We start from the raw sequence: 27,120 nt of genomic DNA, 5'->3' as shown, positions 1-27,120 counted from the left end.
AGATTGTGGTGGCTAGTATTGATGTCACACTTACCGTATATTGATCATATTTATTTTGGCATTTTGCTTCAGTATAAGAAAATAAGATGACTTGTATTGTACCGAAGAAAATGCCACTTTCATGCATACAATCCCTTTATTTAAAGATAAGGGGAAATGAAGTGTACTGTAATCTTTCGTTGATTCTGGAGGGCAGGTTGCGGACCACCCCGCAATACACGAAATCCAGGAAGTAGAGACCACCTTTTTCTTTATTCATACATATTTGAAAGCTGCATGAACCGTAATCTTCCCCGCATGCATATTAATCGCTACCAAACACCTTTTAAACTCTTAAAAATACAATAATACACAGTCGTGTTGTGCACCTGATTCCTTGTAATATGTGTTTTAATGATTTAAAAATATATATATATATATATATATATATATATATATAAATGTGAATGTTTTAATCCCAAAAATAAATTACAGCATACACTCGAAATCCTGCGATATGGCAAATTATGCGCGATATGAATACGAAAATAAATGCGCAATGCACTGAATCTGCAGTAGGTAAATCGCAATACAGCAAAGGGAACACTGCAGGAGATGTTCATAAATTATTATTATGATCGCTTTATACATCTAGTGCATACAGTATGAGAACAAGTAGTGTCAATGAATTGTAGGGCGCAGCCAGAACATTCCGCCTGCGCCCATGTTTACGATGGCTTCAAGATGGGAAAATCATTTCGAATCACCGTGTCAACTTGTCGCTTAAGACTGCAACTGTATAGCACATCCTCAACCATTACATTATCACTCCTTATTTGTATTGTTTGTCGATGGGAAGCAAAATAAATGATGTAGCATACCCCCTTTACACACCACTGGCCTCGCCACATTATTCTTACTTATGACAACATAACAAGCCAATCATCCCACTGCTATTCATACTGATTCTTTTTTCAACTAACTTAGCAGGCTTGAAGTTCCTGGTTTTGGGGGTCGTCCTCCACGGTGGTCCCGGGGTTCCTCTGGGGGCCACTCACACTGCAGTGAGCTATTTATGGGCTCAGCGGCCCGCCTCTCCTCCTTGCACACCGACTCATGGAGGATGCTCAAAGGAGGAGGGAGAATGGGGGGCGATGGTGGAGGAACGTTCCCATTGGCTCTGGGCGAGCCTGTGCCGCGATGACGTCACGCCCTGCCGCCCCTGCAGGACTCAGCAGCCTGTCTCGGTCCCCTCCAAAAAAGAGCTCGGCGCGGCCCAGCACGAGCACGGACGCCGTCCCTCCATTGTCGGACATAAGAGCATCACTGACACACCTGTTTCGTTCCTTTCCCCCCTTCCTTCCTTTCTTTTTTTTTTTTTCTTTCTTTTCTTTTTTAACATTGAGAAGACAGGAGAGGGTGGGGAGCGCGCCCACCGTGTTGCGAGTGTATGTGCGTGCGCGTGTCGGATCACAATGATGCAAAGTGCGGCGGTCCTTCCCACAGAGAGTCCCGTTAAGAGTTTACCGGACATCCTGGGAGTGCCACTGCAACGTAAGGACACCTATTCCTCCTGTTTGTGTGATTTTTATTCTATTTTAATCGATTTTTGTTGCCATTCCATCTATGTTATGAGTGACGTTAGATCACATCTTAGCTGTAGGATGTATCACGCGGTGTACCCCCCCCCCCCCCCTACCACCCCCCACCCACACACACACACACACACACCCATGTTCTTCACGCAACTACAGGGCAAATGTATGCGTTTTGCTTTTAATATCAATTCGTATTCGTTTGGTTTTATTTCGAAAAGGCGGCACCTCCGCATTGGTTTTCAGTTTGTTTAGTTCTCTTTTGGGGGGGGGGGGGAAGATCATGTATTCAAATGTTAAAAGCAGGACTGCGTGGCCTTTCTAATCATGTGCGTGCATTGTGTTTGTTAAAAGGCCTTTGCGTCCGCGCGCGCTTCACGTTGCGCAATATTTCGCCCTAATTTGAATGCAATTAATGAGAGGAAAAGATCTTGACAAATAGAATTTGTAATTCTGTCTCCATCAAATTGATCGTGTTATCCTCTCTGTATTTATTATAATAGCACATCATGTGATCGCAACTAAATATTTCTGCTGCGACCTCATTCTTTAAAGCTTTCCTGTCTGCACTAAGAAGAAATGAATCCACGTTAATCTAATTTTAAAAAGTGCGCTTTAATAATTTCTAAGCAAATATATTTTAATTAATATCTATTTTAAACAGACTACATGTGCTGGGATTACGCTATTTAATGTTATACATCGAGGCAGATTAAAAGATTGGATAAAGATCCTGCCACTCAGCCCCCTGCGGTGCCAACATCCTGCGTGGATTTAAAACCTGCATTTATTTTTCTAGGAATGAAAGAGATGTTTTGGTTTTTGTTTGTTTGTTTGTTTGTTTGTTTGTCAGGCTTGAAAATTTAAGCAACGAATTAAATAGAGGGGGGGGGGGGGGGGGGGGAAACTGGAATTTGGAGAAAATGTGGATGCGTCCGGTGTGTGACCACTTGCCTGGTTGAGGTGATGAAAATGATGAGGTTCATTGAGATGATGATGATGCGGACTGGAGTCATGGCAACCGATTGGAGATGAGAGACATTTCAGCATCGTTCTTTTCCACATCTTGTTGCTTTGTTTAAATGCCTCTTGTAAATCATGTTCGTTATTTCCACATCTTAATATTTTCATTTCAAATTTGTCATAGTCACAAACAAAAGACACTGGGAAAATGAATCACCAATTTACTTTAATGATGCATTCAACTTGTCATAATAATACACTAAGAAAAAAATCCTTTGAATTTGCTTCATTCGAACATAATTAAAATGTGTTCAAATAACATATATTGTTCTATTATTTTCCAGGAGAGGAAAATGACCTCAGTTTAACACATTTTAATCACGTGCAACATATGTACATGATCAAATGATGTACTTTTTTTCAGTGTAATCCTTTCTAAGAATTTCAAAGCGAGCACTTGAGGGTGATCGATTTTAAAATGTTGGCATATTTGGACTCTTGAATCAAAGAAAATAATGTGTAAAACTGTATTACAAAATGGAATGGAGGATTATTGCTGCTATTTGGATCAAGAAGTGTGACAAATATGATTATTCATTTTGAGGTTATGTGAGCCAGTCAATGCTGTGTCCAGGATTTAATGGGGGGGAATGCTGTGAGTCAAAATAAGCACTTATTGTGACGCGTTGACCAATTTAGTATTCTTCCTGTTTATTTATTTATTTTTTTTGCATTGAAATAATGTAACAATTGCTGAATTTGTCATAACTCCGATTGCACGGTCATGTCTGAATGGAATGGTCCCAATAAGGCTTTTGTTCATCAAAAAAAAAAAAAAAGAAGTCAACTCCTTCAGTTGATTATTTACAATATATGTCTCTTTTCAAAGCACCAACACTGTATCAACTTTGTGTCATATAAAAAACAAACAACAACCGAAATAATCGAAAAACCGTCAGCACCATGGACAGAGACACACACGTGCCAATTCATGCCTGCTGATGTGCTTTTAATCGCAATTGAAAGGAAGTTAATTAAACATTTATGGGAAAACACTAGACTGAATGTGCATGTTAATACAACATTTGGAAAATATAATAATAATACGCTCAAATTGGAGCCCGTTTTATTAAACCCTAATATGGCTCATTTAAAAAGTGCCATTTTATCTGCATTTTCATCTTGACATTTTGCATTGTTTTATTTATTTATCGTGATAGTATCCATTTAGCTATTTCACTGTACCATCATTATGTATCATTTTCATGATTTTCTTAAGGTTTATGGGTTGATCTCACATGGCCGTTTAAACATGAAACAAACCAGGAGTGTCAAGTTCATTTTCAATGCGGGCAACATCATAGTTAAGGTTTCCTGCTCATAGAGATGTTCTGACTGCAAATCATACACAGCGTAAATGTATAATTAACTCATATTATTACATACACACAAATTGTCCCTGCACATCATTGTTATCATATATTTTTTAAAGAACAAATTACATTTTAAATCAGAAGTCATGGAAAAGACAACTATTGTCCAATTTATGGAAAGTAGGAATTTGGTGAAAATAAATGCTTTTAAAACTGGTTAAGAACATTTGTAATGTTGGCTCATATTTTCAGAGAAAATAAAAAGAGAACATTCATTGGAGAAGAAACAAAGTAGAAGTACTATTTGCTTTAAAAGGGCCACGTAAAGACATGCAGCAGACCAGATCTGGCCCCCGGGCTTTGAGTTTGACACACATACTGTCGGATGTGGTTTTGACATTGCATTTGATTGTTATTATATATACTTTTAACAAGAAATTGCATTTGAAATAAGACGTCAAGGAAAATAATGACAAGTACATCTTTTCGTGTACAACAAAAGCTTGTAAAACTGGTTAAAGGGAGGTACAGAGTTTCTGCCAAAATGAAAAGACCAAGAGACATGGAGCAGACTCACTATTTGCTTTCGAGGGCCACATAAAATGATGTCGCGGGCCAGATCTGGTCCTCAGGCCTTGAGTTTGACACCTGCGATAGCGACCTTTTTCCTATCAGCTTTTAGAATGCCTCTAAGGGCCATACTTAATTTATAAAAAGGAATTCCACAATAGCATTTTTGTTATTGTATATTACTAGCTTTAGTAGGTCAAATATTGTTGTGTTTAAAAAAAAAAAAAAAAAGTTTTTTTGTTTTTTTTTCAAATCACATGGCAAGCCGGGGGCCATCTTTGACCCACGGCTCATAGGTTCCCCACCACAATTCAGAACAACCATTTATATTACTAAAATGGTTCTTTGCCTGACCATTATTCACATTGCGGTAGTGCTGAAGGGACTACTCATCTGATATTTTCCATATCTTAACGGGCAGTATATTAAATGCCAGCCATAGTATTTACATAGATACAGTATATAATAAAGACACCAAAAGTTGCATGTGTCAAATGTGTGTGTGTGTGTGTGTGTGTGTGTGTGTTGCCCACCTCACAGAGATTCCTCAGTGTGCGGGCTGCAGCCAGCACATCGTGGACAAGTTCATCCTGAAGGTCCTGGACAGACACTGGCACTCCAAGTGCCTCAAGTGCGCCGACTGCCACACGCCGCTGGCCGACAAGTGCTTCTCCAGGGCCGGCAGCGTCTACTGCAAGGAGGATTTCTTTAAGTCGGTCTCTTTTTCGCCCTTTCACCTTTCTCATGACCTACTAACCCAAATGTATTCAGCGGAGTCTTGTCAAATGAGCTGAGGGTTCATTTAACCTTCCTCTCTTTGTGTTTGCATACGGCATAGGAGAGGAATAAATCGGGTGGAACCTTTTTCCTGTCAGGGACCATTTGAGTTTTTATAAAAGTTCTCGAAGGGCCATACTAAATGTACGGGGGGAAAAAAACAACGCAACAAGTGTTAATTACGATAAATTATTAACATTCGTCATTTGAATATTTTATAACACTTCTGAGATTTGTTTGTTTTGTTGGCACACTTGTTAAGTCGCGACCCACTTTAAACAAGAACAATAAAGAAAAAAGACTAATAATAACAATAATAATAATAATACTACTAATAATAATGCATCCCACTTATATAGCTCTTTTCAAGGTACTCAAAGGTGTTTTAAAATTGCAGGCATTATTCAGTCACTGTACAGTCAAACCCTGGCGGCGGTAAGCCACTTGTGTAGCAACAGCTGCCCTCGCACAGTCTGAGGGACGCGTGACTGCCATTCTGCGCCGACGGCCCCTCCGACCACCACCAAAACATCCAACCTTCATTCGTTCGTCGGCGATGTGAGTTAAGTGTCTTGCTCAGGGAAAACAACGCACCACTCAAAAATAGCCTTGAAAACATGTATTTCGTCATATTTTTCAACGGAAATACACTACGCTTACATGTTTAAATGAGCTTTCGGAGCAGCTTGTTAAGAAACTGAGGCTCAAAGGGAGGGTGTGCGCTGCCTTTCTGACACATGCCTGTTAAAATCATGCTATTTCGTAATTAAAAGCTAAGGCTGGGATGCGTGCTAAATGCTTCACTGTACAGGGACTCCTTAGTTTCGCTTTCACAAATTGTACACACTGTAAGTCGGAACGCAAATCTACGCTGACTAAGCGGTGAAGTCGTAATTACAGTAAATGTAGGATTTGCATCAAAATATGAATACAAAACAATGAATTTAAAAAACAGTATGTCAGTCATGCTATGACAGCCTTTAATATTTTTACTTCCTGTCCGCGACCCACCCATGATTAAGCCTTGACCTACTTTTGGGTCCTGACCTGCCAGATGAGAACCACTGATTTATATCATCAATTCATGTATTATAAACCTCAATTTTTTTTTATTTTTTTTTTCCCCTCCAATTGGATTTCTGAGGCATTACAGAGGAAAATGAGTTGGACTTTTTATGAGTCTTTTTTTCCCTTCTTTTTAGTTTGTGTGTTAATCTTGTTTGAGAATACGTCCAATGTTGGGACTTCGGACCTGCAGGATGCCTAATTTCTATTGGCACATCTCAGGCAACTTATTTTTTGTATGTCATTGTTTTATTTTACCGCAACACTAGTGAAGATAAGCGGTACAAAAAAAAAATAAATCAATGAATGAATGTTTTATTTTAGTGAAACTCCTCATTTGAGTAACAAGACTGAATGTGACAGGAATGAGTTTTTAGCATAATATTAGTAAAAACATGAACTATAGCGACATGGGGTTGATGCTAATACCATGTTGACACTAAGCACATTATTGTGATACAACCCCAAAAATGTTTTAATTTTAAAACAAAACAAAATAAAAATAAAATAACACAACAAAATAAAGATTGAAAAAAATGAAGACATGACATCATACAAATTATTCACGTAACAGGACCGTGCTGAGATTTTATCCCCCAACCCCTGCCAGGTCATAGCTATAATATAAATAAAAATATACATAAAAAGAAGTAAGTGAACTTACTTTTGGCCTTCCCACGGCCTGCACAGCATCTGTATGATGCAACTTCCTGTGGTCCACGTGACTTGTGGAAGATTCCCAAATTTGGAGAGGGGGTAACATGTTTGACTTTAAACTATTAGTTGGGATAAACAGTAACATAAATATGTAGAAAATATAACATTTCTAAAGGATTTAAATTATTGTATTTCATGGTAAACTCTAATTTTAGAAAGCAGAGACAGGCAACAATTGCTTTTTTTCCAGTGTTCAACATAGTTTCTATATATATTTTTAAAAATTGTATGTAACAAATCGGGAATGAGATTACTGTGCAGGACACTTTTGTTTCATAGAAATGTATTTCACATGTCATTTTATCGTGCATTTCTACATATGATGGCACCTATTTGGTGAATTGGCCCAAGTAAAAAAAAAAAAAAAAATTACCTTTAGTCGGTTTTGCTTCAAATCATTGAGCAATAATGTAGACCTGCACTACGTCCGAGCTCTTTCCTGTACTTGAACCCGCTCACGTAACTAAACACAGCTGTCAGTTTGCTGCAGTGCAATTGCACATTACCGCGAACTACAACCACAATACTAAATATAATATTAACATTAAATACATATTTGTCAATGAGCATTGTTGTTTTGTAAATGCAGAATGTTGCTCACAGCTCTCAGTGGAGTGTGCATGTATACCTAATGGTGGCTTCACCTTGCTTTCTTTAATGTCTCAGGCTCCCTGGTGTGATTTAGAGCCTCTCCTGAGTCAGTATTTTATTGGTCCTCCTCAGGGTGTGTTTACTGGGAGGCACCCTCCTCTTCCTCTTCTCCTTTTCTCCTCCTCCTCTTCTTTATCTTCTGTACTTCTTCTGCAAACACATCAACACCCACACACGTACGCGCACGCACACACACACACACACACACTGGCCGCAGTGCATTGATCTTCTCCATCCATCAAGTCGCAGACAGGTCTATCGTTAACAGAAATGCATTCCAGTGCTGATTTTTTCCCGTTTCAACAGCTGGAGGTTCTATTAACACAGACGGTGCACCATCACTCTTAACTGCAGTTGAGAGGAAAAGACGTACTGCAACAGTCTAGGATGGGAAACTACTTTAATCTCAGCTGGTCTCCATCTTCATGGTCTTAACCTGGCATACTTCTTTGTATCTCCCCGCAGGCGATTCGGAACAAAATGTGCATCCTGCCAACAGGGGATCCCTCCCACGCAGGTGGTGCGGAAGGCGCAGGACTTTGTGTACCACTTGCCCTGCTTCGCGTGCATCATGTGCAGCAGGCAGCTGGCCACCGGGGATGAGTTCTACCTCATGGAGGACGGCAGGCTGGTGTGCAAGGTGGACTACGAGACGGCCAAACAGAACGGTTAGTCGGCACACATCACATAAATGACCATTCGTCAGTCCTGAGTAGAGGAGAAATGTACATGTTGCAGCAGCAAAGAGCAACACAAAATTGTCATGATATTGGGGAAAAAAAAGAAAATCTAAAAAAAAACAAAAAAAAAAACGTGTGCCTTGAAGTGTGGAATTTAATAAGTGGCAAGGTAGGAAAAATAGAAATACACGTTTAGATCAATGGAAATAAAATAACAATAAATGATAAAATAAGAAGCCCTGAAAAAACAAAACGACTTTCCTCGATTCAACATTTGTGGATTGCCATGACCTGGATGACTGAAAACCTACACGACAAAAAGGCAACAACAACAAAAATAAAACATTTTAGCAAGCACATTTAATTGATATTTTTACATAAAGTAAACAAAAACAAAACAATTACCCTGTTAAGCTAACAATTTGTAATATTACTCGTGTACATTGACTTACTATGTTGAGTTCAGATGTTTGCCATTGTTAGAAAATAAGAAAAACAACTGTGCGTTGATTTCGTTCTAGACAAGTGAAATCGAATAGAATTTAGAATTTAAATACACCCCGGGCATGTTTGTAGAGCATTTATGCCACTTACTTTCTTTATAAGTCTTTAAACACACTTTACAAACTGTACAAACACATTTTAACATATGAACAAGAGCAATGGATGACACGAAAACATTTACAATCAGTACAAAAAAAATAGAGTAAGAACTCTAATAACCCAAAAGAAAATCTGCTATAAGTGAACAGTAATATAGCGGGGATTAATGTAATACATCATAATAATTACAATGTAATTGTATACAAATTCAGGTTCAGTGGATGTTAGAAAAATATATTCCTTTGCACTTACTGTCATGTATTCTATGCTAATTATTATTATAAATATAATCTTTTGTTTTCGTGTGAGGATAAGAAAGTAGACTTTGTTCCTCTCCCTCTTGTATTATCACTTTGCTGTGAGACAAAGCGTGATGTCTGTGGTTGGCATGAGGCAGATGATAACTGACACTGAAAAAGGGATTCGTTTGAATGTACCTAATTCCAACAATGTACATCGGTTGCACATGATTAAACTGTGTTAGAGTCATGTATGTTATTTGATTATTTTCAGTCAGTTTACCACATTTCAATCATGTGCGACCCAAAATCGAGTACTTTCTTTCAGTGCATGCATGACCTTGCCTACGGAGAAATAGGCAGACACTTCTTGGAACCTTCAGTTTTATTTGAACTTTCTCGTTGCGTGCAAGTTATTATTGAATTGTATTCTCATGAGTCTCAAAGTGCTTGTCGTGTCTTTTGTCTACTCAAGAGTTAATATTTTCCACAGGGGAAAAAATGTAATACTACAATAAATAGATCCACTAACAGCACATTCCGCCATCAAGCAGAAGAGCATTTCATCTCTCTGCCTGTCACTCTATGTCATCGGCAAAGATAGATGAACTAAGATACATTATTTGTACTAAATAAAGTATCATTTTTGGACCAATTACGTGAATTTGGACAGCTGATGCTCTCTCAAAGTACAGAACAGTGATTGGGAATCACTGGTCTCTTAAAAAACTAAATCACGTATCAATGGATGAATGCATGTATGTATGTAATGTGTACATGGATGCATAATAAGGTCGAAGAAGTGAAATGAATGTGAGTTTAGTTTTTAGTTGACTCTGCACGCCTTGTTGTTGATGTCAAGTGAAGCGACACTCACGTGTGCGTGTAGTGTGACGCAATCAGAATAAGTGTGTTGTCCTGCTGCAAGGCTCAGACACACGCACAAAAACAATAATGCACTTCCACACGCCACTGTTTACTTCACTCAACACACACACACACAGGGAGCACACTGGAACCGTCACTGACCTGTTTGTACTGCTGATGTTTGTTAGATGATTCCGAGGCGGGGACCAAGCGACCGAGGACCACCATCACGGCCAAGCAGCTGGAGACCCTCAAAAGTGCCTACAAGAACTCCCCCAAGCCGGCACGGCACGTCAGGGAGCAGCTTTCCTCCGAGACGGGCCTCGACATGAGAGTAGTGCAGGTAGAACTGATGCATGAGCCTCAACTGTCGGCAAAACGTTCCTTCTGATCTCAGGAGATGCGGATGACAAATAACAAAAATGACTGACTTTGTTTTTGTGCTCATGCCCAACAATATCTAATTTGGGACACGCAAGGACACCTGCACATTCTAATGAGATACAAATACAAATAATGCCTCACATTCGGCCTGTACAAATATAATAACGCTTAGTTATGATTGAAAAGTAGTCATTTAACAATATGTTGGTTATGAAGTTGTAGAACTGAACCGTACATATACAGCGATGGTTTTAATCGGTTGGTTATTACCTCATTATGTTGGAGCACATTTCTACATGCATACACTTGTACATATAGTGGAAATAAAAAAGTCGACACACCCCCGTTCAAATACCAGGTGTTTGTGATATATATATATATATATATATATATATAAAAAAATGAGACCAAGATAAATGAGTTCAAACATTTTTCTACCATTAATGTGACCTATAACCTGTACAATTCAATAAAAAATGTATATTTTCAAAAGGGGAAGTAATCATAATAATTCAAATAATGTGGTTGGACAAGTGTGCACATACTCTTCTCACATTATCTCAGTTGTGTATTTTTACTTCCATCTGGAAAACATTTTTAAAAAAAATCAATTGAGTTGAACAGGTAATAGGTCACATCAATGGTGGAAAGAGTTTGAAAAACAATTCTCTTGGTCTCCTTTTTTTATATCACAAAAACACGGCGTTCAATCAGGGATATGCAGACATTTGATATCCATTTTACGTCGATGTATCATCATATCTGTGGATCGTTGCTGTGCTTTAACAAAGATAGTCATTTTAAATCTCTCGTCAGGTCTGGTTCCAGAACCGCAGAGCGAAGGAAAAGCGTCTAAAAAAAGATGCGGGTCGCCATCGCTGGACTCAGTTTTACAAAAGTGTTAAACGCAGCCGAGGAGGGTCGAAGGTGGAGAAGGAGAGCTCGGCGGACGACGTGGGACTCAGCGACAGCGAGCTGAGCTTCAGAGGTACGATAGCTTCAGCTGATAGCAGGGTTCTCAAAACACCTTACAATAACAAATTCATGTTTTTTCGAGAAAAAACAAAGTTGTGATGTTACAAGGATTTAGTTGCATTTAAAAAAAAAAAAAAGTTGGCATCTTTACAAATTCAACCATGTATTTTTCTTCCAGGAAGTGTCATATTTTTCAAGGTAAAGTTGAACTATTGTAATATTACAGTTAACGTTTGACAAAGGAAGAAAGATCATTGAGTTATTTTAACAGGTGAATTTTTAAAATGTATTTATTCTCATAAACGTAGGCCTTTTATTCAGGAAAGGAGACATTTGTTCTCTAAGAAGAATTGGATGACATTCTCAGAAAAATACACTGTTCTTGAAAAAATAGGAATTCTGTAAAATTATGCCTTTTGTTTTAATATTCTGCCACATTTACATCCGTTTTTACCTGGTCCAAAGTTAAGTTAGGTAAGGAGTAATTGGTTAATTAGATTTGTTTTATTGTTGCACCAGTCGTCATATGGAGGTGTGCACTTTTTAAAAATGACACAACAACATTGATGGTCAATGATTTTGGTGCCACTCAAGCTACGGTTAGCAGACCCCTGGGGGTCCAGAGATACCTGTTTGAGAACTACTACTGAGAGGAAATTGTCAGTCTAATGGCAGGATGCTGCAAGATGTTTAAGTGAACCGTTGTGAGAACGTCAGCCATCACATTTGTCTTTGTCTTTATTTTCTTGACATCGTTTTTCTCAGGCAAATGCAAAATGTCATTGTTGATTCACATTGCCCTCACTCTCCTCCGACACATCTTGCAGGCAAACACCAGGTCCTCAGTCAGATGAAAACCTATGAGACAACCTTATTCCTTGAATCTTTTAAAACTAATATCTACAGTGTGACACATTTTCATGGGGTATTTCCAGTAATTTACTGGCAACACTGTTGCCAGTAAGTTATTGCCAACTTGAATTAGAGCAACTCCCCAAAAACAGTGTCAAATCAGTTTCATTTCTATTCAATGTGGTGCTGATGAGTTAATCAAGGGAGACAGGAGCTCTTTTGGCTTGCAGAAACAAACAAGACAATGCTTAGTTTAGCTTCACCGATATACAACAGAAGTGACATTGTAAAATGACATTGAAAATCACTGCTTCGGTGCACACCGTGACACTAGTGTCTGTCCCCCGCAGACGACCAGGTGCTCTCAGACCTGGGCCACGGCAACGGGCTCTACGGGAGCGTCGGCGACATGACTGGCGGCGCGGCGCTGAACGGCGGCTTCTCAGTGGACGCGGCGGGGCAGCCGTACCACGACATCCGCGCCGGAAGCCCCTACGGTCTGCCGCAGTCGCCCTCCTCCATCGCCTCCCTGCCCGGCCACACCCCTCTCCTCAACAACCTGGCCTTCACCATGGACGCTCTGGGGGCGCAGGGCGGGCCGGGCGGCGTGGGCCAGGCTCTGAGGGCCATGGCGGGCGGTCCCACCTCAGACCTCTCCACGGGGAGCAGTACGGGGTACCCCGACTTCCCCACCAGCCCTGCATCCTGGCTGGACGAGATGGACCAGTCCCAGTTCTGAGGCTAACACACACGCGAGACTTTTTGTTGCTATCACGCCCGTGGTTATGGAAAACCGTTTGAGCATTTATTCCATATCCTTGATGTCCACCTTAAGCTCCATGAACAAGTACGCCCTTCGTGCTCACTAGTAGGACAACTACATTACAAGTGAGGCAAAACTGTGCACTAGTTGACGACTGTGTGCTACTGCTACTACTACTACTACCACTTGTGACATTATAAAATTAGACTGGTTGATATCTAGCACTTCACTAGTAGTACGAGTGTGAAGATGTCAACTAGTGCACAGTTTTGCTTCACTGGTAACAAGTAGTTCTCATACTAGTATACCAAATTTGACCTACGAGCATGTAGAAACACAGTAATAACATACATAAATACATACATACATACTATCAGTAACAAATAATAATAGTAATAGTAATAAGTAATAAAATACAGAACTAGTAGGACAGTCGTTTGAATTAGGGCCCGACTGATATGGATTATTTTTAGGCTGATGGCGATTACGATATTTGGTAGTATAAAATTCTGATAACCAATTAATCGGCCAACTAATAAAAAATATATATAATGAATAAAATAATTTTTTGGTCCCTTGACACTTACAAAAATAATGGTATGAATTACAATACTTTGTCCATGAGTATTTGTTTAACTTTACAACAGAGAGACAAATCGGCAGAAATTGGCAAAGAAATCGGCCGATTTTTGACGATTAAAAAGAAAACTTTTCTTTGAATGTCATTATCTTTGTCTTATGTTGCAATGTGTTAATGAGAAAAACATTTTTTGAAAAGGGCTAATATCGGCCATTTTATCGGTCAGGCCCAAGTTTTAATAGTGCGCCCTTAATGTTCTACTAGTGTGCTGTATTTTCTTACTAGTGCAATCAAAGAGCGTAGTAGTACATGGACCTGAATCTGAATATAAGAATATCAAATAAAGGCTGAAACGGATTTCCATCCGTGGTGGAGTGAGGTTAGGAGGACACCACTGAAGCGCAAGCGAAACTCAACAGCGCATCATACAAATGCTGACTTGCTCATTCTACACTTCTCAAAAAACGAGATTGAGAACAAACCACAACGTCAAGGCTCAGCCAAGTGAGAGTGTCAATCCGCAGGCGCCCGCATGCTTCTGACGGACCATCCCGAGCCTTTTATATGCACTTTACACTTCTCGCCACTTCCTGCACACGAGGAACAGCTGAATTCAAGGAGGAAGAGAACGGAGGCGAGGGGTATGCACAAGGCTGAAACAGTGTTGCATCGCAGAGAGAATTTTACAAGCACTGTGGCACAAGTGTTTATTTTAAAACCGCGAGCGGACGTTTTTTTCTACGGGGTGAGGTCGACGCGGGACGCTGATGTTTTCAAACTTGTGTATCTGTGGGTGCCTGACTTGTTCTCGTCTGTGTAACGCCGTGTGCTCTTGACGAGGCGCGCATCAGTATTTAACGATCAAGACAGTCGAGAAGGTTGAGGTGACGATAAATTATTTCAACATCGAATTTATTTAACAGAGGCACAGACGCCACGTAGTGAGTTTTTACAACATGCCCATCTTTCCGTATTTTACAGATGCAAAACATTCATATGCTCTGATATATATACCAGTGTTATTGTCACCCAATTTAAATGATCAGCTTTAGATCACACTGCCTCCATCAATTATGGGAAAATTAACTATTAACAATCAATTGTTATTTTTTAAAATCTTTCTTTTAGGAGAATGTCTCTCTGAATGTTCTGAACTACTGTTTCCATGACAGTGTTGCGCTAGCAGTCTAATGCTGGCTAGATGAGTCGGCTATCGTAGATGTCTGTGTGGATGTACAGGGGGTATAAAAAGTCGACACATCCCTGTTCAAATGCTAAGTTTTTGTGATGTAAAAAAAAAAAAAAAAAATGAGACCAAGGTAAATCGTTTCAAAACAATGTGACCTGTAAAACTCAATTGAAACACATTACTTTTATTTTTACTTTCCCTCTTAAAATATGTCATATTGTATATTGTAGGTCACATTAATGGCAACAGAAAAACGTTTTTAAATTATCTATATTGGTCTAATTTATTTTCATCAGAAAAACCTGGCATTTAAACAAGGGTGTGTAGACTTTATAGCCACTGTAGTTTAACTTCATATACTTCTTTACACAGCAAACGAGTTTTGACCAAATCAACAGCACTCCAAAGATGTTCCCTCCATTTGACCTCAATTTTTATCGAGACTCGATTAATTAACAATCAATTCAATTACCAAAATTCTTAGCGGTCAATTAATCCATCACAATACCCTTCCCTAACCGATTCAATTATTTCTTTTGGAATTGAGCTTGTTGGAAGAATCTTGCAGCATTTACAGCCTTGACTTGGATAAATACTTTGATATCAACCTAAGGAGTATTAAGGTCACGTTTGGGGGGAAGAGAAAAAACTTGTAAAAGGAAAAGAGAGAGAGAGAAATGATTAGTCATAAAAGAAAAAAAAGAATCAAATTTTGAGAATAAATAATACTGCAAGATGTTTTGAGAATAATATTTTTTTTTGATAATGTCATGTTTATTTCCCCAAGAAAAAATATGCAATATTATTGAAAGAATGGCAAAATAAAAACCTGAACAGCTCTTGCGTCTCTCTGGAGATCTGCCATGCTGTTTCTGAATAGTCGATTATCATTAAATTGTGCGTGTAGTTCTTTTCCAGGAAAGCACAGACAAACGCAATCCATCAGTGTTCCTACTGATGATCAGGAAGACATAGAACTGAGAAAACATTGTCAAACTTCTACTAAACTTTATTACTGTACATTTTTTTCCTCACAAAATTGCAGCTTTATTCTTGTGAGATTCCCACTTTTGACATTATTGTCCTGAAAATACTTTTTTTTTTTTCCCCTCGTAAATGACAACTTATTCTCATATGACTTTAATCCATCCATGCATTTTCAATAGCGCTTGTCCTCATTAGGATCACGGGTGAGCTGGAGCCTATCCCAGCTGACTTGGGGCGAGAGGCTGGGTATAGCTTGTACTGGTTGCCAGTCAATAGCAGGGCACACTATTCACACTCACATATGGACAATTTCGAATCTTCAATGACCCTAAAACATGCATTGTTTTGGAATGTGGGAGGAAGTCGGAGTACCTGGAGAAAAGCCACACAAGCACGGGGAGAAGATGCAAACCCAACGCAAGAAGGCCGGAGCCCGGATTCAAACCGTAAACCTAACAACTGTGAGGCAGACGTCCTAACCACTAGGCCCAACAAGCTGCTAATTTCAAACCTATTTTAGTACTCCAAGTGTGGCGCCTATGATTGTTGATCAAATTCATTTTGTGTGTTCAACTAAACACTTGCAAAAAAAACATTTGACATGAAAACGTGAGTTCAAGTTGAAGCAATTTCCAAGGGGACAGTTTGACCTGTTGAAACACATTGCAATGCGTCACGTGCATCCCCGCCTTTGTTTCGACTCTGTACTTTCCTCTGTCTGATCCGGGCTTCTCTTGGTAATCTACTCAGTGAAGCGGAGCTCTATCTGCTCCATCTATCACCCGCTATCATCCTACTTACTGAGGCCAGATGTGTTGTCAGCCTGTTCTCCAACGGTCTGGCCTGCGTGTCAGAGGGATTAGTGAGACTGAGATGTCGTATAGTTCAATTCAGAGTTTCTTAAGCGAACCAGATATTTTTAAAAAAAGTGCAATTGTTCATCCAACTGGAAGTGGAGCAACTAGTTGTGTGAATGCCGAGTGATGAGGATTAACATCAAGGTGATTGTGCATCTAAGTGTCACGATGTGAATGGTGAGAAGCGTGACCACAAGTGTTTAAAATATATGGTTATTTCTGTTCATATTACTACGCTCCATTTGTGAATATTGGGAATATTTGAGTGAAAAGTGGGCACGGGGGTCGACTGGTTAGCACATCTGCCTCACAGTTCTGGGGACCGGCCCCGCCTGTGTGGCGTTTGCATGTTCTCCCTGTGCCTGGGTGGCTTTTCTCTGGGCACTACGGGTTCTTCCCACACCCCAAAAACATGGATGGTAGGTTAATTGGGAACTCTAAATTTCCCGTAGGTATGATAGTGAGCGCGAATGATAGTTTGTTTATATGTGCCCTGCGATTGACTGGCGACTGGTTCAGGGTGTACCCCGCCTCCCGCCCGAAGATAGCTGGGATAGGCTCGGGCAGCCCGCGACCCTAGTGAGGAGAAGCGGTGAAGAAAATGGATAGATGGATGACTGAAAAGTTTGATTATGGACACAAAATATCATTCCCATGTTCCTCACAGCCACGAGGGGGTCTTTGGAATTTTGGCAATAGCATCTCTCAGCATTTATACATTTTTGTGGGAAAACTTTGCCAATTTTATTTCAGCGTGTTGAACACATTTGCTGCATTTTATCTTTACACGTTTTGTTTATGTTGACTGAAGAGATTAATCAAATTACCCCTATTGCCCCGCCCCCTGTTTTTGTTTTTTAAGCGGAAAACTTCTCCAATACAAACATGTACAAAAACATCATAAGGACCACTTTTTTTTTTCTGTCTGCGTTGCCTCAAAACTTTGCATCTTAATTGTTGTAAATTGTGTACAGTTTGACAACGTGTTGATCGTCTTGTTTCATGAGTGCTATTTATTATTGCCATGTGTCTTTGAAAAAGATGTAAAGGAGAGCACTGGATTTATTCATTTATGCCTTCTGTGTAATGGTACGAACTGTGTACAGTCAAATCTATATGAGGAAAATAAAGATGGATTGTCTTTGGGTTAAAGTCAGTTGCTTTGTGTTCAATTTAGTATATCAAAATACGTGTGCTGTAGATATATGTATTATTTTTGCTGCACCCAAACGCTCTTTAGAGAGAGTTAACCCGCAAATTCATTTAGCCATTGAGAGCATTTACCACACACTTAGAGCTCGATTCAATTGTGGGGATCCATTTAGCAGAAGCAGCAGACAGTGGTGGGTCAGTTAACAGTGATTGATGCGCTCACAGGGTGGGGGTGACCACAAAGACACATGACGTGACGAGAAAAAAAACAAGTAGAGAAACAGCTGCCTGATCCTGTCAGTGTTAAAGAGACTGCAACAGATTGTTTGAGCTCGCTTTAACCCCCATGCTGTTAACTAATTGTGCGGTGCTTTGTGAAATATATGTTAATAATCTCTCGAGGCAGGCGATCTGGAAACATGGCCCATGCAAATGAGGACTGCATAGTTGTAAACAAACACATTGTATTCCACTCAGCATCCTCGCGTATAGTTCCAAAAGGTACACTGCTCATTAGCAAGACGACACCATACCGACAGTAAAGCATGGTGGTAGCAGCATCATGTTTTGGGTCCGTTTTTTTTTTTTTTTGCTGGAACTGGACCCTTAGACGAGGTGGAGGGAATTATGAACAGTTCCAAAACACTAATCAGTGTTAGTGCAAAACCGTCAGGCTTCTCATAGAAAGTAACAGATACCAAGAAAAGCCTAATAGAACATCTGAACTTCATTTGAAGTTACTCAGAGACACTTAAAACGGTGGCAGGTGTGTGCAGACTCCCATTTAGTCAGTTTGAATGTGATTGTCTGAAGGTGCCCTTCCATCAAAATCAAAATTTTCCCACTGTTTAATGCATAACATAGGTCAAAATGAGTCTGTGACAGGCGACACGGTGAACGACTGCTTAGAACGTCTGCCTCACAGTTCTGAGGACCCGCCTGTGTGGAGTTTGCATGTTCTCCCCGTGCCTGTGTGGGGTTTCTCTGGGCACTACGGGTTCTTCCCACACCCCAAAAACATGCACGGTAGGTTAATTGAAGACCTTAAATTGCCCTTGGGTGTGAATGTGAGTGCGAATGGTTGTTTGTTTGTGTGTGCCCTGCGATTGGCTGGCAACCAGTTCGAGGTGTACCCCGCCTCCTGCCCGATGAGAGCTGGGATAGGCTCCAGCACGCCCGCGACCCTTGTGAGGAGAAGCGGCTCTGAAAATGGATGGATGGCTGGGGCCTGTGACATGGTTTAGGTTTGACAGCTTGTCAAATGAATGCAAAAGGCAATAAATGGCACAAGGCTCGCAAACGACCAGATCGGATTTCTGTGTGTTTGTGACGTAGAAAGTTAGTAATTATTCAAATACCTGCCCACTTCATGGTTGGTACCCACCCACTCAACTCAGCTGAAATCCATCACAGCATTTCTGGGTTTTAAGCGAGCGGGTCGCATCGGCTGGCACGTCTTACAAATACAGTCTCTAAAGTATACATATGTTGTGTTTGACAACAATATTTAACAATATTCATAATTTATGGTGTAACAGTGGATGAAATAGTGAAGCTTGTTGTCATTGACGCCAAAATGTGTGCGAGTAATGTTCAAGTGAATGGGAGCGGCGCATGAGCCTGAACTATAATAAATAAAATATTGCCCTGTTTTGATTTTCACCTATGTCCCCTTTCAGCAATCCAACACTTGGTGAATTGTGCTTCACAATGAAAGTAAGTCATCAACGGATCCTAACGCAAAGTTGCCATGAACGCTAGACCTCCTCAAGCTGCTAGGCCCCATGATAGCGCCAAAGACCAATCAGAGCAAAGCTGTTTTCCATATTTAAATTAGAATAACAGCAATCCAATCAGAGGAAAGCTTATTTACATATTGAATATTAATGAGAAATCCGGCCGTCTCAAATGCCAGGCGGAAAAGACCAACTACAGTAGAATAGCTTGAAAAGCGGCATTCTTTTTCTTTTTTAATTTCCAACCTAAATTATCTTGCAAACGCGATAAAAGGAAATCAAAGATCATTAAAAATAAAATTAAAAAATTGATGGAAGGGGACCTTTAATTCTGAACACAACCACATCCCCAGTTATAAGAGGGTGTGTACACTCGTACAATCACTTTATCTCAGTTTCTTATTTTTACCTCCCCTCTCAAACATATATATATTTCTAATGGAGCTGTACATGTTATAGGTTACATTAATGGCGGCAAACGTTTCGAAATGATTTATCATGGGCTAATTTTTTTTATATCACAAAAACCTTGTATTTGAACATGGGTGTGTAGACTTTTACATCCACTGCAAGAGGCTAAGAAGAATGTATAGAAGCACAATGAAATTACAGCCCAACATGCATCTATCTATAAGCTCATCTGTATGCTGCAATGTGAAGCATTAGTCTGAGGGCGGGCCAAAGCAAACCCAAACCTAAGTGATATTGATTCTGTGTGTTTTAGTAGCTATTCCTGTTGCATTATACAAACAACAAGAACAACAACAAAATCGTGGACAGCCTAGTTGAAGTTTGTATAAAATGTTACAAATGGAGCAGATTTTTATTTAAACATTGATTGGCTGGACTATGGGCATTAATGGATGGGCTCTAATAGTGGGGCCTTACAAAGATGAAATGCCACACGGACAGTTAGGATAATTTACACGCCACTTACAGCACTAGTATACAAATAAATCTGTAGTAACTCCACCACCGTTGCTTTTGAGAAGATGACAAACACAAGCACAAATGCCATTATCATCGATCGTCAGGCTTTTATTACTAACTTTCTAAAGGAAAGTCTTCAGATGAATAAATTAACATGCAAAACAGACATGATTTGTTTTGGCCTGAAAGTCAGTCTAGCAGCTCTTTAACCAGCCTCCCCCCCACCCCCCCTTCTCGTCCATCTAGTGAACAATGATGTTCAGGGTGATGGAGTGCGTCTTAAAGAGAGGAGCGACAGTCAAACAGAGGCCTCTCAATGACACCCTCAAGGTTGTGAGCTCCGTGCTGTTTTAATGTGAAACTGGCCTTTTTCCACTCAATAATATCAGCGGCATGTCATGTCACCACATGAGGCGGGGCCATACCGGCGACGAAAAACATGATAAATACCAAAGGAATGATAATAGTGCGCATTATAATGTTTGCCGTTTAATGCCTTTCAGGTTTGCGTGTACTGTATTAACAGTGAAACCTCTAAGGCCCACCTGCAATTTCCAAACCATTTTTCCCCAAAGGAAATCAAACCATTCTCATCTTAAACCCTTACAAACAGTACAGGCCAATCATTCTTAACTGTCATATACTGGAAGTGTAAAATTAAATTCCCAATTGTATGAGACTTGAGAGGTGTTCGACGAGAGGTTCCATGGACCACACTATTAGGTACAGCAGATCCAACACAAGAGCTAGATATATATATATATATATATATATATATAAAACGGTAGAAACACAAGATGCAATACAAAGGTGTATAAAAATAATTGGGGAAAAAAATCAGAAAGGAATTAATTACGTTCACCTAACAATAATAATTGGGGTGGGGATATGCATGAAGGACGGTATTCCTACTTTTTCCCTGAACTCTTAATCATAAAATTCAGACATATTTTGGGAGTAGGTTGAGAACAGATGGTGTACAACTAGGACATTTTAATTTGAAAAAACATTGCAAATTTTCTATTTAAGGTGAGTGGGTCAGTGCCCCATTAGATCCCGTAGGTGGCAGTTAAAAAATGTTTTGTGTCAGTTGCAACACTAAATTAACATTTGTAAATCTATACCTATGTATAATGCGCACTATTGACTTTTGACAATTATTTAAGGAAAACAGTGTGCATTATACACGAGAAATTACAGTACTTCACTTGTTAAATCACTAATTAAATGTAGCTAATCACAATTTTTTGTTAATTTTCAATGATCACAAGGCTGATTAACTTCAGACCTGTTCAATCAAGAAATCACTTAAACAGCATCTGTCCTGACAAAATCAAGTCGGACAAAAGATCTAAAAAAGCTGCACAAAAATGACACGATCCAAAGAAGTTCCAGAACGGTTGAGAAATAAAGTAATTGATATCTATCAGTCTGGAAAGGGTTAAAAAACTATTTCTAAAGCTTCAGTATTCCAGCGAACTATAGAGAGAGCCATCACCCTTACATGGAGAAAACATGGAAGAGTGGTGAACCTTCCCAGGAGTGGCCAGCCTACAAAGATTACCCCAAGAAAACAGCAATGACTCATCCAGGAGGCCACAAAGGAACTCACCACAACATCTGAAGAACTGCATGCGTCCCTTGCCTCAGTTAGGGTCAATGTTCATGACACAACAATAAGGAACAGACTGGGCAAAAATGGCATCCATGGCAGAGTTCCAAGGCGAAAACCACTGCTGACCAATAAGAACATAAAGGCTCGTCTTACTTTTGCAAAAAAAAAAAAAAACGTCTGAAATGATTCCCAAGACTTTTGGGAGAATATTATATGAACTGACGAGATGAAAGTAGAGCTTTTTGGAAGGTGTGTGTCTTGTTACATCTGGCGTAAATGTAGCACAGCATTTCAGAAAAAGATCATCATACACCAACAGTCAAATATGGTGGTGGTAGTGTGATGGTCTTGGACTGCTTTGCTCCTTCAAGACCTGGACAACTTGCTGTGATTGATGGAGCCATGAAGACTGCTCTTTATCAGAAAATCCTGAAGGAGAATGCTCAGCCATCACTTGGTTACCTCAAGCTGAAGCGTACTTGGGTTCTGCAGCAGGATAATGATCCAAAACACACCAGCAAGTCAACTTCTGAAGGGTTTAAAAAAACAAAATGAAGGTTTTATAGGGGCTTAGTCAAAGTCCAGACTAGAATCTGATTGAAATGCAGTGGCATGACCTTAAAAACGCCGTTCTTGCTCGAAAACCCTCAATTATTACTGAATTCAAACAATTCTGTAAGGAGAAGTGGGCCAAAATATCTCCACATATATCTCCAGATGTGAAAGACTGATTGCCAGTTATAGAAAATGCTTGATTTCAGTTGTTGCTGCTGAGGATGGCCCAACCAGTTATTAGGTTTAGGGGGGCATTACTTTTTCCACACAGGGCCAGGTAACTTTGAATAGTTTAATAAATGAAATCACCATTTAAAAACAGCATTTTAATTTCACTTGGGTCTGATGTTTGATATTTACATTTGTTACGTTTACCACGGTGGACGACTGGTTAGAGCGTCTGCCTCACAGTTCTGAGGACCTGGGTTCAATCCCCGGCCCCGCCTGTGTGGAGTTTGCATGTTCTCCCCGTGCCTGCGTGGGTTTTCTCCGGGCACTCCGGTTTCCTCCCACATCCCAAAAACATGCATGGTAGGTTAATTGAAGACTCTAAATTGCTCATAGGTGTGAATGTGAGTGCGAATGGGTGTTTGTTTGTATGGGCCTTGCGATTGGCTGGCAACCAGTTCAGGGTGTACTCTTGCCCGATGATAGCTGGGATAGGCTCCAGCACTCCCACGACCCTTGTGAGGATAAGCGGCACAGAAAATGGGTGGACATTTGTTTCATGATCTTAAATATTAAAGTATTTGATGATCTTAAATATTAAAGTGGGTGACCTATGATAACATATAAGAATTAAAGAAGGGGGCCAATACCTTTTCATGGCACTGTATTTAAGACACCAAGGGAACTATACTTTTGCATGATGAATGACAACTTCTGCAGTTTTTGAGTTTATTTACATTTTGCCCCTAGATATGAATCATTGTCAATGAAGAACAAAACTTTCAGTGAAATTACTTTTAAGCATCCAGTTGTGTACTTTGCTCTTTTCGAAATGTAGTTAGGCACATAAGCAAACAAGTGCAGGCATTAAAAAGCATCACGGAGTGTTCTTTGAAGCAATAATGCGGTTATAAAGACAAAAAGTTAAATGTGTTTTAACAAAATACAGGTATGGTGGTTTAGTGGAGAGAGGGAGGTAGCTGCAGTGCCAAAATAGAGAAGCTGAGAGGAAAATTGAAGGCCCATAATGGAAGCATAATGGGCTTAGTGTCAGAGACTTGCAGACGGGCCGAGGGGGGCCGGGTTGCTGCCGTCACCCTCTCTTAATTCAAGCTGGTATTACAGGCTTTAGGAAGGCACAAGGAGACACCACTCGGCCCCCCCAAACAGGCTTTTGCGATACACCCGCTGCCTAATGGCTGCATGTGGATGGAATCCATATGAATGACATGGTCACGAAGTCTCTCTGTGTGATTGTAGCCCATCAAGGCTCAGAATACTGAAAAGCTTTCAACTCACGTGAGACTCCTTTCATCGTTTCTTCTCGAGATTTCATAAAAGGGACATTAGGAGTATTTATAGAGCAGGGCGAGCCTCACCAGACGTGAGCCAGGCTACTTCTGTAAGAGGAGGTTCTGAGAAGCGGAGGTCACGGCATGCATGTACGATAAAGACATCTAATTTCCAAACAGCATCGCCGTTTAGCCCCCCCACAACCCACGGAAGACAAATATCGTATGTGAAATGAGTGCAAACGTGAGAGTGAGTGACAGACTCCAAGCAGACATGTTGAGACTGTGATCAAACACCTCCAATCAGGCAAGATTGACAGTTGAGCTAAACACCAAAGACGCGGGGCTGGGTGAGACGTATGACAGTGTGCTAGAGAGAGGAGGATTAAGCCGTGTCCCCTCGCCAGTGTACATATTGTGTATTTGTCTTCATCAGGAAGCTGCAGTTAAGAACTGCAATCTAGATTTAGCCTATTCTCATCTGTTAGTTTTTGTGTGTGTGTGTTGTGCTGATCAGAGCAGCTTGACACAAGTAAAGCAGATTTGGACACGCACCATGTGTTGGTTATTTCTGCAGAACATCTGGATGGCTCCTATATGACATATAGTTTAGATGAGTGGAGTTAACACAATGGAGTTACAATGGATATAATAACTCTACACACCCCTGCTCAAATTTTTGCGATAAGGAAGAATGAGACCAGGATAAATCTTTTCTAAATTCTTTACATGATTAATGTGACCTATAAGCTGTACAACTCAATTGAAACTTGTTTTTCATCTTTTTGAGAATGGAAGTAATAACAACTGAAATAATGTGGTTGCACAAGTGTGCCCACAATCTTATAACAGGGGATGCAGCTGTGTTGAGAATTAGCCAATCACATTCAAATTCATGTTAAATGGGAGTCAGCACACACCTGCTAGCATTCGAAGTGGCCCAGATTCACCCCAAATAAGGTTAAGCTGTTTTGGTAGGCTTTTCCTGACACTTTTGTAGTCACATCTCATAGCACAAATCATGGTCCATACTAAGCTTCCACAGCATCAGAGGGATCGCATTGTCCAAAGGTGTCAGTTTATAAAGAAGGGTACAAAAGAACTTACAAAGTATTAAATTATATTACCATGAACCTATTGATATTACCAACAAAAAGACAAGAAGGAAACTGGTCGGTGAGGGTGCCGAGAGGCAGACTAGCTACAATGCAGGAGATGTAGGAATTTCTGCCAAGTTCTGACTGGTTAGTACGTGACAGCAATCTCCAGTCTTCTTCATATTTCTGGGCTATGTGGTAGGATGGCAAAACGGAAGGCTAATCTTCTGAAAAACATCCAAGCCCAGCTACGTTTTGCAAAAACACACTTATCATCTCTCAAACAGGTCGGAAATTTGTTATGGTGCGAAGAAACCAAGGTTGAACTTTTTGGCCATAATTCAAAAAGGTATGTTTGGTACTAATACAACACTGTACATCACCACAAGGAGTAAAGCATGGTGATTGCAGCCTCACGTTTTGGGGCTGTTTTAATCCAGCTGTAACTCCGGCCTTAAGGTGGAAGGAATTATGAACACTCAAATACCAGCCAGTGTTAACAAAACCATCATGCTTCTGCTGCAAAGCAAAAAATGTCAGGAAAAGCCTACTATAAGATCTGAACTTTATTTGGGGTTAAACAGAGGCACTTTAAATGGTGGCAGGTGTGTGCCGAGTCCAATTTAACATGAGTTTGAATATGATTGGTTATTTCTGAACACAGCCACATTTTGTCATAAGTAGGTGTGGACAGCTGCGCAACCACATTATCTCAGTTGTTTATTTTTTACTTCCCTAGTTTACTCGTCTCTTTATTATTATAGTGACACAATATGTAATTTTCCAAGACTGAATCATGCAAAGAAAATGAGAAGCCAAACTCAGACCAATTTGGGTCATGAACTGAAAAACAAAATCTGGGCTGAATTATTTGCAGTGAAGATAAACGAGAGTAAAATCATTTTTAAGAATTTAATGTTGAGAAATGACAGACTAAGTATTCTTTGGAATGAAACACTAATGAATCATCAACCTGAAGCAGTAGTCAGAAATGTCTATAGTGCTTGTTGAAGATAAAATAGACTGTCTTTTGCATCATCAAATTATTTACATACTAGACAGCGCTGTTGACAAATGAACTTCTTGGATCCAGAGCCATGTCCGCCAACCCTAATTGGTGAAGTAGGTCAAAAATACATTATTTCAAATGAAGGAGAAACATGGCAAAGCCAACCAAATTCAGCAAAAAAAGAAATGAAAACACAAGCTGCTAAGGTTGTAGAGTCTTTCTCCAGGGAAGTGAGGGATGCTGGGAAGTCTGGGATGATGAGATAACGACATATGGGACGGGGTTCTGGAGTTGAGGGGCAGCACGGCATGGCTGCTCTAGCCTTTAGGAACGGTGTACTGGCGCAGGAATGAAGAGATGGCGCCGGACTCTGTGACCTCCTCGGGGAGCGAGCCCTCCATGTCTTTGATGGATGGGTCGGCACCAGCGCTCAGCAGGAGCTCCACGATGTCGCCAAATTCACACGACGATGCTATACGAAGACGAAAACTATTAGATGAGCAAGTGTATGAGATAAAACAAGTATTTTTTTTTTCTCTACCCATTATGTGCATTCATTAGTCAGCATCACATCGAGGCTCCCCAGGAATGTGCATTGAGACCTCTGATGTTTACACAAGAAGTAGCCTTGATGGTGTTTTCCCCAACAAGCACCATTCTAGTTCTTTCTGGATGGTGATAAAAGACTGAAAAGATTTACCACCTTAGGAAGACTTGGCTCAAATGGTTCAGTTCGCTCGTGGGGTGTAAAGGTGACATGATAAAAGCGGTGTCATCTAGGTACAGTGGTGTGAAAAAGTATTTGCCCCCTTTTGATATCAAATTCTCATTTCCCCCCCCATAGTTTCCCACTACAATGTTTAAGATAATCAAAGACGTCAATATCAGACAAATCAACCC

At 40.2% G+C, this 27,120-nt stretch overlaps 2 protein-coding genes across 3 annotated transcripts in view; one reads left to right on the top strand and one right to left on the bottom strand.

Annotated features, from left to right (window-relative positions):
* Positions 1-1,358: 1,358 nt before the first annotated feature.
* lhx4 (LIM homeobox 4) lies at positions 1,359-17,807 on the top strand. The gene is made up of 6 exons (XM_061684425.1): positions 1,359-1,533; positions 5,021-5,192; positions 8,156-8,358; positions 10,268-10,422; positions 11,280-11,451; positions 12,641-17,807. The coding sequence occupies exons 1-6, from the start codon at positions 1,455-1,457 to the stop codon at positions 13,027-13,029; spliced, it is 1,170 nt and encodes a 389-aa protein (XP_061540409.1). The 5' UTR covers positions 1,359-1,454; the 3' UTR covers positions 13,030-17,807.
* An 8,054-nt stretch (positions 17,808-25,861) lies between these two features.
* The window catches only part of acbd6 (acyl-CoA binding domain containing 6), a 42,204-nt gene continuing 40,945 nt past the window's right edge, over positions 25,862-27,120 (bottom strand). For both annotated transcript variants that reach the window (XM_061683915.1, XM_061683916.1), the window contains one exon: positions 25,862-26,692. In XM_061683915.1, the coding sequence (XP_061539899.1) occupies positions 26,538-26,692 (155 nt within the window). In that variant the 3' untranslated portion in view covers positions 25,862-26,537. The remainder of the gene's footprint in view (positions 26,693-27,120) is intronic.

This window comes from Phycodurus eques, chromosome 8, assembly GCF_024500275.1.
Source record: "Phycodurus eques isolate BA_2022a chromosome 8, UOR_Pequ_1.1, whole genome shotgun sequence".
Lineage (NCBI taxonomy): Eukaryota > Metazoa > Chordata > Actinopteri > Syngnathiformes > Syngnathidae > Phycodurus > Phycodurus eques.
This window is presented reverse-complemented; position numbering and strand designations above follow the sequence as displayed.